Source organism: Lissotriton helveticus, chromosome 3_1, assembly GCF_964261635.1.
Source record: "Lissotriton helveticus chromosome 3_1, aLisHel1.1, whole genome shotgun sequence".
Classification (NCBI taxonomy): Eukaryota; Metazoa; Chordata; class Amphibia; order Caudata; family Salamandridae; genus Lissotriton; species Lissotriton helveticus.
Window position 1 is genome coordinate 438,700,463 of NC_136061.1, and position 16,497 is coordinate 438,716,959.

The following is a 16,497-nucleotide window of genomic DNA, read 5'->3' on the forward strand; positions in this document are numbered from 1 at the left end:
TTTGTGCAGCACTATAATTAATCGGTGCCACCTCTCCATATGACGATGCATGGTATAATTACCATAACTATATTTTTTTTCGGTTCCTCTGGAGAGTACATCGTGGCAGATGAGGCAGGTAACGTACCGGGCATTTACCTTTTTTGCATGTAGAGGAAAGGAAAAACAATTCGAGCGTCCGAGTTCTAAGGTGTCCCAGGGCCATTTTAGTGGACCAGGCCCAAATCCAAAGAACAGGCCGCCATTTTGAGAGTCCTGTTGCAGCCGCCTGTCGCTGTAGCAGCAAGAGCGGGCGAAACTCAGCTAGATGGCGCTCCACTGCAGATGAAGTGCCTCAACCTGGAGGCGGGAGAGGCTCGTTTGCGCCGCCTCCCCCCCCCCTTCGGGCACCCCACGCCGTCTTTCGGCGCAGCATTGTAGGATGGCCACACCAGTGCGGCAACTTGCTAGACACCACCTCGGTGCCATCCGGATCTCGGCGCCCCACTGCAGATGAAGTGCCTCCACATGGAGAAGCGGGAGAGGCTCGTTTGCGCCGCCTCCCCCCCCCCCTTCGGGCACCCCACGCCGACTTTCGGCGCAGCATTGTAGGATGGCCACACCAGTGCGGCAACTTGCTGGACACCACCTCGGTGCCAACCGAATCTCAGCGCCTTGTGGTATCTTCCATTCCGAAAATATTGTTGGCAGCATTTTGAAAGGAAAGATAAACAGCCGTTTGTAGCCCTCACTACACCGTTCTCCTAGTGAGTCTCACATTGTTACATTTAGGAAGAATGTTGAAGAGTAGTATGTTGAAAATCTGAAACCATTGTTCTACAAACTCTCAACCTGCCTTGGATGGAAAAATCCTGAAGAATGTACAAACTGAAAACCAGTTTTTGTCTGTATAGCATCAGCAGCAACGCTTGAGTCAGCTTTGTGTGAAGCCGTCATTTTGATTCAATCAATAGCGTCCCCCTGCACACATTCAGGGACCTGGTCGTGTCTTCAGGTCAAACGGATTGTGGGACAAGATGCACAAAGGAAAAGGAAAAAATTCCGCCGGACCCCGGGAGGCGGCCGCCTATGTCATGGGCGATCTTAGGCCACACCAGGGCAATAGTGAAGCTGCAGCAGGTGCAAATAAGCTTCAGACAGTGTTACAAGCGCTGCTCAGAACTCTCAACTATGACACCACCTCGGTGCCATCCGGATCTTGGCGCGTTGTGCTGCCTTCGGCCTATTCGCACATCGGTCCGCTACTGACGCCACCTCACAGGCCAATGGGGCACCCCACGCCGACTTTCGGCGCAGCATTGTAGGATGGCCACACCAGTGCGGCAACTTGCTGGACACCACCTCGGTGCCATCCAGATCTCGGCGCGTTGTGCTGCCTTCGGCCTATTCGCCGCAAGTGCGCACGCAACTCAGCTGCATAGCGAGTGAAACACCAAGGGGCGCCCCACTGCAGCCGAGGAACCTCCATCTTGGGGGCGACGCACAGCATCACATTGCTTTCCAATGCAGTCAGATCCTCAAACAGCCCCCACTGACTGACGCGAACTCACAGGCCAACGGGGCGCCCCACGCCGACTTTCGGCGCAGCATTGTAGGATGGCCACACCAGTGCGGCAACTTGCTGGACACCACCTCGGTGCCATCCGGATCTTGGCGCGTTGTGCTGCCTTCGGCCTATTCGCACATCGGTCCGCTACTGACGCCGCCTCACGTGCCAACGGATTTTCTACGCTTTTATAGCCCTATGCCGCATAACAGGTCATGTGACTTGTTTATAAAACTTTTCATTGGTTCATTTTACTTTTGGTTTCCTAATGATGGAAGGCTTGATCACATGACCTAAAAATAACACTTTTCATTGGATTAAAACATTTTTTTTTCCCAAACGATGAAAGCCCCACCTTGTTTCTGGATGTTTCAGACTGAAGCTGGCGTCAGCATGAAAGCACCACCATCTCGTGGCTCCGTCGTGGTCATTCCGCGAGCAATCATGGCAGCCGCTCCCCACCGGAAGCCTGCAGGAGTCGGGGGCCCCCAAGACTTTTGTAGAATCTTCAAGGCTGAGGGGACGCTTTCGAGAATGCCCCACGCCGTTTTTCGGAGCTGCATTGTAGGATACCAAAAACCAGTGCGGCACCCAGGTAACATCACCTGGGTGCCGTCCAGAACTCAGCACGTTGTGCTGCCTTGGGACTATTCGCACAAAACACAGCTACTGACCATTGTTGCTTCTTTTTTCAAAAAAATGTTTAAATGTATTTACTGTTTTTGTTGCGTTGTATATATTTATAAGTTATTAAAGTTTTATAATCCTACTACTTTGTTGGAGTGCTATATATTTTTAATGTGACACATAATTGTAAAAACTTTGATGTACAAAGAGGCATCCCTGGAATCTTCCGCTTCAGGCTCGGTCCCCTCCCCAATCACAATACAGGATGGTTTTCAGATAGTAGGAACGCGTGTGGTGTGACGGATCTCATCGGGTGGGGGCCTTGATCTACTGTAACTCCTTTGAAGAGGGGTGATTCTTTACAGCTGGGGCCATAAACTACATCTGCAGGGCTAGGTGATAGCCTGGGACCGGCCTGGACAATCGGACAAAGAGGAAGAGGAGTGTCAAAGGGTGCGGTAGTGAATAGGGCGTAAGGGAGGTGTCGGGCGGGCACAGGGTGTGATTCTCAGGGAAGAGCAGCGCAGATGGGGGGAGGTTTATTGCCCATGCATAAGACAGAGAGCGGGGGTGACCAGTGCCTGGGGTAGATGCTTGCGAGGGTGGGGAGCCATGCTAAGGATCGACAGCGTGCAGAGAGTGGGTCTGGTCAAGGCATCTAAAATGGCTGCCGTGCACGACAAAAGTGTGGCATTTGAAAAAAGGCAAGATGGCGCAGACAATGTTTATCAACACTTCCTGATTTCCTTCGAATCGAACGTTAACAGACGTTATCTCTCCCACACTACCGGTCCCCCTGGGCTTAAACGCCGAGATGGTAGGGACTGCATCCCGTGGAGATAGGCCGAGATGTCACTCAGCAGAGGCTCTTTTAAAGCCTCCACATCAAACCTAGGGGGTCAGGGAGGATCTACTATGCCCCCTTATGGTCATTTGCCCCTTCGCTTTGGCCTCCTCTTGTCTCTCGATCCTACCGAGAGACAAGATGGCGGCCGCTACGGACTGTTTGGAATGTTTACAGACACCGGAGAGCCAATCAGCTTCGCTTCGCAAAGCTCCGTAACGCGAAAAGTACGCGAAACGGAGCGCTACCCGGGACGCTGTCACAGATATATATCTTTTTTTGAACGTTAATTTCTCAAAATCCACTGGAGCACATATATTGAGACCTAGCAAAGGCACATCGGGCTACCGGTCCCTACAATTTTGCCAAGTTTCGTGCAAATCCATTCAGCCGTTCGGGCTAAAAGTGAGGCCAACCGCCCTATGGAAATTAACATGGGAAAAACGCGTTTTGGGGACCCCCTTTTTTCTCGGCCCCCCCTTGACGAACCCCACCCCCCCCCAATTTTCAGTGGCTGCTCAGAAACAAAATGTTCCATTTTCCTGAAAATTTCAGCCAATTCCGTCCACAAACGCCAAAGTTATTAGACATAGAATTTTCAAAAATCCCATAGAGAAAAAATCCTAACTATATATACCTACTGGCGACCGCCAGTAGGTTATATATATATTCACAGAAAAAAACACAGGTTACAGGAACATTATATATATATATATATATTATCAAAAAAGAACGAACCCAGCCGGGCTCCTGTCCGCAGCCCAGCAGCTCGAATTCACCACAGCACAAATGGAATCCAGACGTGATTTCTTCAAAGTTGAGGTCTTTTTATTATATTACAACACCATTAGAGCAAACAAGGAGGACGGTCAACGCGTTTCGGCGGATGCCTTCAACTGGATATATATATATATATATATATATATATCCAACAACTTTCGGTGAAAAAGAGACCAGCACCGCTTAGTTACGGCGGGCCACAGCGGAGTTCGCCAACGCCTATAAATCCAACAACAGTCATCCTTGGAGTAATAGACAACACGCTGAGGCCCAATAGTGCTCCTTAGTGAGGTTTATTTGACACAATCCTCCTGACACGTTTCGCAGCGTCCGCTGCTTGTTCACGAGTTCAGGCGTGACATCACATCAATAAAGTTATACCAAAGCTAGACATCACGTGATATTCATTTCACCACAAATGAAAAAAGACTTATACAAATCATTTGTGTCCTTTCTGCGGTCAAAAATAATGATTATGTTTCAAATGAATGAGCAAATAATAATGTTCATTGAATGAACAGGCATAATATCAGCGCCCTATGTACAACAGTTCATTTCAAGGGAATTGTAGCTTTGCCTAGGTACATGCCATTGTCAATTGCCATACTCCATTTCCCATGATTCCTCCATGGAAAACAAGGGAACCCGGTTACACCTTTCAGCGCGAACATCTAGTAAATGCTCATATCGGTAAAAAGCTGATTATAACAAAACATCATGCCCATTGTGGGCAGGGAGATTCTTGGAACATAATACCATTGACTATATACAGCTACTATTTTAAATTAAAACCCCCGTGGGTATCGGTTCACATTGTATACAAAGTAAATGCATGCATTCATTTCATGTAAATATTCTTACTGCATGTGCACTCTAAGGCAAATAATCATTTCAAAAAAATCGTAGCCAGTCATGTGTACCGACATTGTATATTGCCGGACTACAATTCCCATGATTCCCCAGCGGAAAACATGAAAAACCGGTTGAACAATTAAATGAGAACCTCCGTTAACCTACTGTTCCTTAAATACTGGATTTTGACGGTCATTATGCCCAAGTGGGCCAACATTCGTTTATATGCATGATATATACATATATATGTTTATATATATATATATATATATCTGTATATATTACAGGTAGTTATAGCTAGGACCTAGTTTCCATAGGAAAAGCATTTTTTTGTTTTTCTTTGGCGCCGGTTGACGAATCTTTAGAAAATTTTCAAAACTAGTGGCCTGCTCCAGTAAACGCCGGTCTTGAAAGTTTCGGGGTGAATCGACATGCAGGGGCTGAGAAAAATAGGGGGGTCCTAAAATGTGTTTTCCCCATGTAGTTTTCTATAGGAAATTTTAGACACAGCTACAGCCCGAACTGCTGACTGGAATTACACCAAATTTAGCAAAAAGATAGCCATTGGTTCAGAAATAGCCCTTTTTCTTAATTGTGTAAATCCATTTAGTAGTTCCTGAGAAATTTGAAAAATAAAAAGTGTTGATATCTAGGGACGCGGTGGAGTCGCAACCCCTACTGAGCACAAGCTTCACTGTGATTGGCTGCCAACACTCCAAAAAAGGAAGGGTTGGCAGCCATCTTGTGTCTCAGAACCTAGTCACAAGAAAACAGTGAAAAAAAGGTTTAAAAAACAAAATAAGTGGGCAGGGTAGAAACACCCTTACCCCCCAGGCCAGCTCAGGGGGTCCCACAAGGATCCCCAGGGCCAATATATTTTAAAATGAAGCGCAGGCTCCCACGCTTCATTTAATTGAGACCCCGGGTGGGCCAGGTCCTGGGGGCATTGTCATAAAATAATGGCGGTGTCCGCGGGGGCCCCCGCATCCCCAGGGACCGCCACCTCCCCGGGGCTAACCTTGTAATATGCGGGAGGGCACGTGGCCCTCCCGCTGCCCTGGGGACCACAACCCCAGGGCTTGTTTAATTTGTGGGGAGGCCTCCAAGGCCCCGCCAAGCTCCGGGGACCACCACCCTAGGCTTTTTTTAAATATTCACGGGGGCACACAGCCCCCCACAGCCCCGGGGACCGCCACCCTCGGGGCTTCAATTTTTATTAATTTTCTAACCTGTGGGGAGGGCTCACCACCTCCCAGAGGCACTAAAAATGTAAAATGGGGGTCTGTTATGGACCCCCGAGCCCCGGGGACCACACCTCCCCAAGGCTATTTTCACAGAGGGAGGGGGGCTGCGTGGCCCCCCTCCAGGAGCCATCGATGGCCCTGGGGACTGCTACCCCCCCAGTGCCGGCTCCTGCAGTGTCCCATGGTGCCCACCTCTGGGACTGCTGTTTGCTATGGCAGGGTGGGAGCCGTTTGGATGTTGGAAGCGAGAGCAGGGAAGCCTGCTCTCTCTTCCAAAATCCAAAGCAGATTGCTTTTCCACACGGGGAGCTGCATATCAGCAGCCCCCCATGTACAAAGTAATGCCGGCTCCAGCAGGAGGCGGGGAACCGGCGGGATCGTGAGGGAATTGGGGTCCCCCAAAGGGTCCCCCACGGATAGCGCCGGCCACGGAGGATGGGGTCCCTGTGGCCAGAAGTAGCCCTTGAGCAGGACCACACGGCCCCCCTTCCGTTAAAAATAAATAAATACAAAAAGGATGACCGGGCCCCGGGGAATGGGGTTCCCAGGACCAGAAGTGGCTCGGGAGGGGGGCCACGCGGCCCCCAAAAAATAAATAAATAAAGGCTGGCCCCGGCGATGGGGTCCCCGGGGCAATAGAGGCCTCAGACGGTGGACCACCCAGCCCCCCTCATTAAAAATATATATATATGTGGCCATGCCCTGGGGGATGGGGTCCCCGGGGCCAGCATTGGCCATGGGAGGGGTTCCACGCGGCCCCTTCCTGTTCAGATTTTTTTTTTTTTAGAGGGGTCAGGCCCTGGGGGATGGGGTCCCCAGGGCCCAAAACAAGGAAAAGAAGGAGGGGACACACAGCGCCCTTCTTTAAAAAAAAAAAAAAAGACCGGCATCGTGCCAGAGGCCCAGCCCCCTCCCAGCAACACTCAGCAAACGCACCCTGTGGCGTGTTTTAAGTGGGGGAATTAATTCCCCTTGAATACTGGGGGTCCCTGGGGGCCAGGTACTTCCAGTACGCGCCACAGGGCTGCCTTGCAGGGAGGTCGTCCGAGGCCACTCCCCTTTCTTCACCTCTCTGCAACGCAGCTCTGTTGAGCTTACTGGAGATACCTGGTGGGCTAGTTGGACCGCAGGGACCCTCAGGATTCAAGGGGACTTAATCCTTCAACTTGCACAATACTCTGCTCAGGGATAGTACATGTTTTTACAGTAAATGTGGGAGAGACAAGGAAATGTTTTGAAAATGGGCAATATTTACTTAGAAATGGGTTGGGGTTAAGGGACATTGATGAAGGGGTTTAGGAAGGGACATTCAGATAGTAAAACAAATATGCAAAAGAGTAACGAAAGTGCTATTCACAAAAGTTACACCCATATCTATTACAGTAAAGTCAGGCTCAAATCTACTCGAGCAAAGTCTTGGAGTCTATCAAGTGCAGAGGAGGGCTACTTGTTGGTACTGCAAAAGACTTTCAGTGTTATCAGGGAATAAAATTAAGAACCTGAAAAAAAATTGAAAAATATTTTTGACTTGCCAAATGATTACATTTATAATTTTTATATTCGAAATTATCTGAATATAATTTTAAAATTGTCAACTAATTTTTAAATGGAAGTAATATATATCACATATTTCAACTAGTCTTCAAACATGTGCAATAACCCTGCGACTGCAAGGAGAGCGAACATTCTGGACTCCACCACATGAATCAGCAGGTGTAACCCATTGCACAATATGCTTTTCACACACCCCTAAAATGTGTTCCACTATTTTGGTAAATATATTTATTGCATGTAAGAGAGGGTTGTTGAGCTCTTACCTGGCCTTTTTGTGCCTCACCTTGAACAGGCAGGCCACATAGCAGGTCTGGGTACATGGTGTTGAGGACAAGCCCCTTGAGGGGTATGGGACAGATACAGGATCCAGATTCTCCTGAAAGAAGAGCATTTACATACAGTATCCTAGAGAACATTTCCTTCAATTGCCACACCTTAGTCCTGCCACTTAGGTACCCCCCAAAATGCGGCCCTCTAGCACAGGTACTGAGTCTGCCAACACCTGCCGCGTCGCCACCTTCTCTGCTCCACTGAGGGTGCATGGAGACAGATCATGTATTTTTTATGAACATCAACATCGATTACAAAGGTCTGTGTTCTACATAGTGAAGTTCCTTTTCATCTTTTCTGGGTCTGCATGCATCTTGGAATCTATAGCAGTTGTGTGACATCCTGTTTGGCAGTCCAGTGGAAAGAGGACAGAGACGAGAATGTGCAATGTATTTATAGGTTTGGAGTGTTATTGTGTGTCAGGCATTTGTGTTTTTGACTATTTGTCTTTTATTTCCTTATTGTCTTCGAATAGGAATTCACTACACCAGTGATGCACCAGTGGAGGTCTTTGCATCAGTAAAAAAGACCCCTACCGCTGGATTGGAGAACTCCCCATACTGGCGTAGGGAAGTAACACAAATCTAAATTTACTTCGAGAGCATCTGTTGTGGGGCTCCATCTCATTTATGGGAGTAGAAACTCAAATCCTACTACTATTCAGTTGGGAATCTGTACTTCGGCATAGGCGGAATCTCCATATGCGGAGCTCTCCTCATGCACATTTTCCTTCACCAGCTCTTCTCTCAGATTAGCTTGTGCCTAGTATCCTGAGCTTTTTCCTGCAGTCAGTAGAAAGCCAATTGAGTAATGTGATGGTTTCTTATTTCTTCATGATAAGGTAGGTTGAGTATGTCTGCCTGATTCAATACTTGCTGAAGTTTGTGTATTTGTTTTGGGACATACATGGATCATTCACCTTGGGATAGCATATGGCACATTATGAGATGTCTGTCAGAGAAAAGCATTGGGAGCAATGACCCTTTTCTTCTGGGATAAACTCAGCCTCAAGGAAACCAAAAACAAGTGTTGGAAGGAGGTTGGTAGAACCATCCCTAACCCTCAGCTACATGGACTTATCGATTGAGCAGAATGACTTCTTCTGTCACAAAGGTCAGCGGGCATATTATCAAGACAGGCGATAAAATTATCGCTGCTTTAGCGACAGAAAACTGCCGCTAAAACAGCGATAATGGGCTTGATAATATGCTCTATGGAATTCCAATTGAAGCCCATGTTAGATGTCAAGGTCATCTAACCTGAGTTTCAATTGGAAAACCATAGAGCACATTATCAAGCCCATTATCGCCGTTTTAGCTGCACTTTTCTGCCACTAAAGCGGCGATAATTTTATCACCTGTCTTGATAATATGCCCCAAAATCTCTTGTAGAATTCTCAGGTGGCTCAGATGATTGACCTTCTCTTACACCTGACGTAAAACCTCAAAACCTTTCTTTGACACCCTTTTCTCTGTGCCGCTCTTTTGGGTGAACATGCTCATACAGCTTAAGTAGGATGATGTCTTTGACATTTCGTTTGCGGCTGATCTCACTGAAAGGCTGTAACGTTTCCAAAACAGTGTAGAGAAGTGCATCTTTAGAAAAGTGATGTAACATCTCACGAGGATGCCTAACTCCTCTGCCTCCTACTGGCACAGCACATTATTTTGCCTCATATGGCTTAGTGGACAGAGGGCTGACTGAAACTCCAACATATTTTTTAAGATGTTAGCTTGTGAGGGCACTACATTTGGAATATGCCCAATGTCTTTTTATACCTAAGTAGAATAAGTGATGTCACGGTGACGTTCAGTGGTCGGCCCGGCACATTGCTGGGGAAGAGGCTTGTGTCTGAGCTACGCCTTGAAGAAGACAAGGTTTACCCTGGGATTGTTTTGTCGAGCCTTTAGATATAGTACATTCTAATTTCCTTTCAAATTTTATAGAATATTTTTATAGGGTTGCAGCAATTGCATAGTCTGCAACATTACAAAATAAAGCTGAGTAACGTAAAGCCACAAGCAGAAGCCTTTTTGAAGCGTCTATCCCGTGGTGCGTTTAGAGCTGCACAAACCTACAATTTTCTTTCCTGTAAGCACATTTTTTTCCACACTCAGCTTAAATAAACAACAGCGTTAACAAATGCAGAACATTCTCAGCTGGAATGTATGTTGGAACTGAATGGCCTATACATTCACGCCAGTGTTCAGAAAAAATCTCCAACGTATTGTTTACTGACCCGGAAGTAGGGCTCCCGGGCGTTTAAAAGGGCCGCTGTGACTGCAGTCTCGTCAATGAGGACGCGCTACACTTCTGCAGCCAACATGGGAAAGGTGAGAGATGTTGTCAGGTAGCGTGTTAAAGAGGTGTGAGGTGGATTGAAGACTACGCAGCCTTGATATATGACGCACCGACATTTTTAATTGCGCCTTCTGTGGGATTCTGAGCAGAGTTATGCACCAGCACTTCTTCCTTTATAAATGAAGGGGCACATTTACCAAAAAGTCATGCAGTGTAGCAAGTCACCTCTAGGGAAAAGGGCAGGAAGGCACCGCATTTAGCATAATATGGCGCTTTCCTGTCTTTTCCCAGAGCTGACGCACAATGTGCACCATGGTCTAAGGGTGTCTGTGTTGTAAGCAGGATTGTTTTTGTGAGGGATGGGACACCTTCCTGCACAAAACCAATCATCTGAGGCTTGTTCCTCTGTCTATGTGTGCTGCAGCATGCAGCACAAAAAGAAAGAGGAAGTAATGAAGACAATAAAGATATTTCTCCTTGTTACGCCTCCCCTGGGAAGGCATAGCATTCTGACGCATTCCCAGGTCTTGCCAGTAGTGGTAAATCTGGGAATGCTTCAGAATCCATGGGTGGATGCGTGGGAAAATCCATACTCCACCCATGGAACGCCTTCCCAGGGCAGAGTTACGCAGCATGGCAATATGCGCTGTGTTGAGTTACTATCAATTTATCAAGTCACTCAGGGCCACGCAAGGGGGCCTTGCATGGCTTGATAAATGAAACTTGAGGGTTGCGTTGCTTTTGCACCCCGTTGCATGGTGCAAAGGTGGCACTACCCGATGATAAATATACCCCTAAGCATTGAAAGATACATAGCTAAAGTTTCTGTTTATTCCCCTGAATGATAATGTGGCTATTCCAACCAGATGTAAGACTTCACTTGTGCCTTCCTCAATACTTTCTCCTTTATTCTATAAGAAATTCTTTTAGTAACGGTTTATGTGAGTTTCCAGAGCATATTGACAACTCATGTTATTTCATTACAACAGATCACTTTCTACGAGGACAGGAACTTCCAGGGCCGCTCCCACGAGTGCAGCTCTGACTGCCCTGACCTGCAACCCTACTTCAGCCGCTGCAACTCCATCCGAGTTGAAAGCGGCAACTGGATGCTGTATGAGCAACCCAACTTTAGGGGGCACCAGTACTTTCTAAGAAGGGGGGAGTACCCAGAGTTCCACCACTGGATGGGTTTCAATGACTCCATTCGGTCTTGTCGCTTGACTCCACAAGTAAGTAGTCATTTTATTTTGGTGCATTACTTTTACATTGAAAATCAGCATTCTGCATCTTCGAGCAACTGGGTTTTGGGAGTATTTTGAAAAATGAACAATATTTTACAGAAGAGGAAACCACTTTGGGTTCAATGCTTACAAACTCGGTAGAAAACTATCTTTGCTTTCAAATGTATTTCAGTGATTCATTTTAATTATTGCCTAGTTGTCATCAGTAATTTGGTAATAAACTTGGGTCTCTCATTGGGACACTTCTAATGGAGAGCACTGCTTATTACATTCCCAGTGAGTGGCCTTACTGCGTCTCTGGAGTATTGGACACCAGGGAGGTCTAATATGGAAACCAACTGTAGCTCCATATAACATTACCAGGTGTATATCGCAAAACACATCTGGCGCTGTTAGGCAGCCTGGGAGAATTCTGCCATGAGAATTAATTTTAAAGATGAGACCAACAAATAAGTTTACTGCACAGTTTTCAAACTATACTGGCTAAGAAGCATTATGTAATGCCTCATAAAATTGTGTAATAACTCAAGGTAAAGCAAAGGATCCAGGAAAATTGATTTTCTGCAGTACCAAATCATATATATGCATATTGGATAATTATGTGGCATGACATTAGGGCTGCTTCATGGTTGAAACCGGTGATAATTCCTTAGCCCGTCTTTGAAGCGGCCCTCCTCTCACAGCCTAGTGGGAATTTCTCTGTGTACTATATGGTCAGTCCCTGCCAGGTGAAACTATGGGGGTAACTAACACATGTGTTTTCCCCAAGCCAATGAGGAAATTCTGTGGATGTGAAAGATGAAACCTGGATGGAGATATATGACAGCATCTTTGGGGCAATGTTCCCCAATACTCTCTTGAGATCTCTCTACCCAGAATCTGCTGTTTCTGCCATCATTGATAGAAACTCACATTCAATCGCCAATGCCCTCTTAGGTCTCTCTCTCTTTTCCTTGAGCAAGTGCTCCACTTAAACCTTATACCCACCTGCTATCCCTTCCATGTGTTTCTCTACCAGGATACACTCCAGAATTCTCTCCTTCTAGCTACAAGGATGAAATCCTTTAACCAACTAAAACCTCAGGCTGGCATCATTAACAATTACCTGTGCTGTCACTCCGTTGATTTCAAATACATTTTAAAAAGTAAAAACAAAAACTCGAAAGCAGAAACTGCAAATTTAAGGAAATGAAAATAACTTTCAAAAGAGCCTACAAAAGTCAAAAAACAAACACCAAACAGCAAAGTACTGACACACAAATACACGTTGTCTAATACCAGCTAGAGCAATAAGGAGGGGCAACCCAGTATTCCTTGGAAACAAGGTAGAGCAGAAAATAATAGGAGTAATGGTTAGTCAATGATTCTGTAACATTTGATAGAATTAATCCATCTAAAGAGAGGACATCCTCTCTTTCTCTTCTTGCAAGGCTCCTTAGTGCACGAGTCCTAGGGGATCTTTTTGACCCCACTTATGAAAGTGATAGAATTGGAAACAATGTTTCCTGACTGCCTTTTCTGTTGTTTTGGTGATGCTGACCAAGTAGTTGATTAAGCAAGCCTCATATTTATTTTCCTGATGAAGACCCCACTTTAAGTTAAAATATGATATGGGTTGAAACGTTGACTTTTATATTTACTGGACTGCCTTCCAAGTCAATGTTGCTGGTGGAAATCATTTGAAATGATGTTGTTTGACCACTCAACAAATTTGCAGCCAATATTTTATTCTGATTTGAGCTGCTGTTTCATTCCCACGAGTCAGTATTCCACAACTCTCACACACTGCACCATTTTCTTTGTTTTTCTAACAGAGCAGGTTGTTATGTTTATAACTATTGCTCATTTCCTAAACTTTGCGAAAAAAAACTGTGTCTATGATTTAGTACTTCAAGGGATCATGGGTTTTCTTGTCAGTAACGTTGTGTGGATATTCATTGATTGATCCCAGCAGGTGTTACTTAAGCAATGAATAAGCAAGTCAGAGGGTACCCTGTTATTATTTTTCATTATGTATTACTGCCACCAAACCTCAGAACACCTATTAGCAGATTCAGAAATTCTTGCTTTCTCTCCAACGGCAAACAGTGGGCACTAATTCATTTTCAGTTCGACAACCAAACTCCTATGGATCTGACAACCAAATAAATTTAACCGTTTAGATGCTTTAAAATTACAAACACAACTCCAAAAGAGATGTGGGAGTTGGAATACGATTATAGGATAGGTCACTTCCACTTCAAATAATCCAGGGATTCGCAGGTCATTGGAATTCATTTACTGAGAGTTTCACTCAGTTTCACTATTTATATGGACCCATCCTCAGAAGCGGGGTATAGCAAATAACAACAATAATAACAAATTGCCTGCAAAGTCTGTTGAGACAATTTGAGACAAAGCTTGCACGTCATGGAAATATTAGGAAATGTATCAAATTGAAGCAAACATTTCCCGCTAAAACATTTTTGCAGGAGAAGTTTCCCCTAAGAAAGCTCTTCAGGGGACAATTTAATGAAAGTCAAGAACGGTGGGTTGGGGTTTTCTAATGAAAAACCCAATTTCAGAGTGTTCTTTCATGACTTTTTAATATTGATAATTTCGTAATTTTTACAAACCTTACAAAAAATTAAAATAACCTAACATTGTCATACAAGGTGAAATTTCATGATTTGATCATCCCTGCGCTGAAGGTGGATTACTATGTTTTTTTCAAGAAATGCTTTGCCGGCGAGTATTTGCTAGGAATAAACCCCATTCCTCAGTTGCTTTGATATTTAAAGGTTTCGACGTCTACTGTTCTGCTACAATTGGAGCAGCAGGTACTCCAGTAACCATTTGTAAGACACGTGTAAAGAACTTCGATATGATTCTCAACAAACTTTAAATTAACTTTTTTGAACTTTGGACACTCTGCTATCTCCTTGGAACAGCACTGTGCCACATGAATCCCTCTTCAATAAAATAAGTATATAAGGATTAGGTTATGCTCAATTTAAATGACATGAAACTCCTTTCGGTGCTGGTTCAATTTCCCCTCCCTAAATGTTCTAGTACAAGTTTTTCAAAACGTGTAATACACATGATTTTCCCTCTGTTTTTTTTCTTTCTTTCCTACTTGCTATCACAGCACCGTGGTTCCTACAGCATAAGGATTTATGAACGAGAGAACTATGGTGGCCACATGATGGAGTTCTCCGAAGACTGTCCACATGTTCATGAACAATTCAATTACCATGACATCCACTCCTGTAACGTGCAGGACGGGCACTGGATCTTCTATGAGGAGCCCAACTACAAAGGACGTCAGTACTACCTGAGGCCAGGAGAGTACAGGAGATACAGCGACTGGGGAGCTATGAGCCCCAGGGTTGGTTCTTTCAGAAGAATGAGGGAAACCTATTAAAGGCACGTTGTTGTAAATCAAAATATGCTGTTTGAACATTAAGAAATAAAGTCTCAAGAACATGTATATTAAGCAAATTTGTATTTTTTATGACTCAGCTTTGCAACTCGCATTATCATTGAGGCTACCATGTTGAGAAATTACAAGCCAAGAAATTATACCTTTATAACATAAATCATGAGACCTTTAAAGACACATCAGGGATGTTTTCAATATAACCCCTCCCTGCACTACAAGCATACTTATGCAAATGTAAGTGGTCTGCACACCTGGGCCCTCAATTATGGGGATTTGGCGTAGGGGAGCCCAGCAAGTCAGCTTGCTGCCCCACGCCGAAGTGAAAGGGCAGGAATGCACCATGTTTATGCAATATAGTGCATTCCTGTCCTTTCTCCCGACACTGATGCCATTTCGGCAGCCTAGTGCCAGCGTAGGCAACCCTTGCAACATGGTGCAAGGGTGCTGTGTTGTCAGCAGAATTGTGTTTTGTGCAGGAAGGAGCACCTTCCAGCACAGAAACAGTCCTAAATAAAGTTATTTCTCCTCGTTACACCTCACCTCGAGAGGCATAAGGTTTTGGCGCTTACCAAGGTTTGCATGGTCTTGTAAATCTGGGGAGGTGTAAAAATCCACTGGTATTGTGTGGGAAAACCCACTGCAATGCCCATGGAGCTCTTGAGCACAGAGTAAGGCAACGTTGCCTTGCCTTTCTCCATATCTATGAGGCTATTCAAAGTCACGCACGTGGCCTCATAGATATGATTGTTTGATTTTCATTGCTGGAGTGTCATAAAAGGTGATGGTCTGGTCGCACAAGGGGCTTGTATATATGCCCCTGGTATTAAGTAAGCATCTTAACAGTATATCAGATATAACCCTTACCTGATCGAACACACTCTATAAAAGAATTCTGCATTCCTATTCTAGGGCAATTTCAAGCATTTCCCCAAGATTCCACCAGCAGGGCCTGGCAAATTTGTTCTAAAAAGTGGAGTATGTGGCTCAATTGGTTGTGAAGAAGTGTTCAAATGTGGCTTCACTTGGAGTTCCAAAAATCTGGACCTTTAAAGTTTTATTCATTGAACAAACATTTGTTAATCACTCACCAAAGCACAAAGTATTATTCACTTTTGCTTTTACTTTAAGAAACAGGTTATCATTGCACTGCCTGCCTATATTACTGCTCCACATACTATACATATCTGGTGCAGTCTGACCTTCCATTCTGGAATGGCCTTGTCAAGGTACTGTTTGAAGGAAGCATTGCAACACCACTGTTTTTTATGAATTGCTTTTAATTAGCAGTATAGGCTGCTAAGTTCCTGTTGCTAACCAGTGGTAAAATGAATTTACCCCCCCTTTCAACATGATGAAAATAAAATTGCATTGATTGGCATATTTAACTTACCTATATGTCACTAGTATGTGGTACATCAAGGCCTGTAAATTAAATGTCACAAGTGGACTGCAGCACTTAAACTATAATGACAATGTAACCATCACTGCAGGCCTGCTACCAGTAGCCTGGCTATGCAGGTTTAAACTGCAACTTCGACCTGTCTAAATAAACCCTTTTTACAGGCCTGAACCCTGCTTTTAAATATTACTACGTTACCACTAAGATGGTCTAACATGCCCATAAGGCAAGGGGCAAGGTATTTAAAAGTACAACACGTAAAAGTTTAAAGCTAAACAAGTCCTTACTGTGAAATGTCCCTAAAGCTACTTTCACATTGGCGGGGTTAGCTTTTCCATAGGAAAGCATTGGGATA

At 45.0% G+C, this 16,497-nt stretch overlaps 1 protein-coding gene across 1 annotated transcript; it reads left to right on the plus strand.

Moving 5' to 3' along the window:
* Positions 1 to 10,019: 10,019 nt before the first annotated feature.
* LOC144824581 (gamma-crystallin-3-like) lies at positions 10,020 to 14,791 on the plus strand. The gene is made up of 3 exons (XM_078683634.1): positions 10,020 to 10,110; positions 11,068 to 11,310; positions 14,450 to 14,791. Exons 1-3 carry the CDS (start codon positions 10,072 to 10,074, stop codon positions 14,723 to 14,725), a joined length of 558 nt encoding a protein of 185 aa, XP_078539760.1. The 5' UTR covers positions 10,020 to 10,071; the 3' UTR covers positions 14,726 to 14,791.
* Positions 14,792 to 16,497: the final 1,706 nt, after the last annotated feature.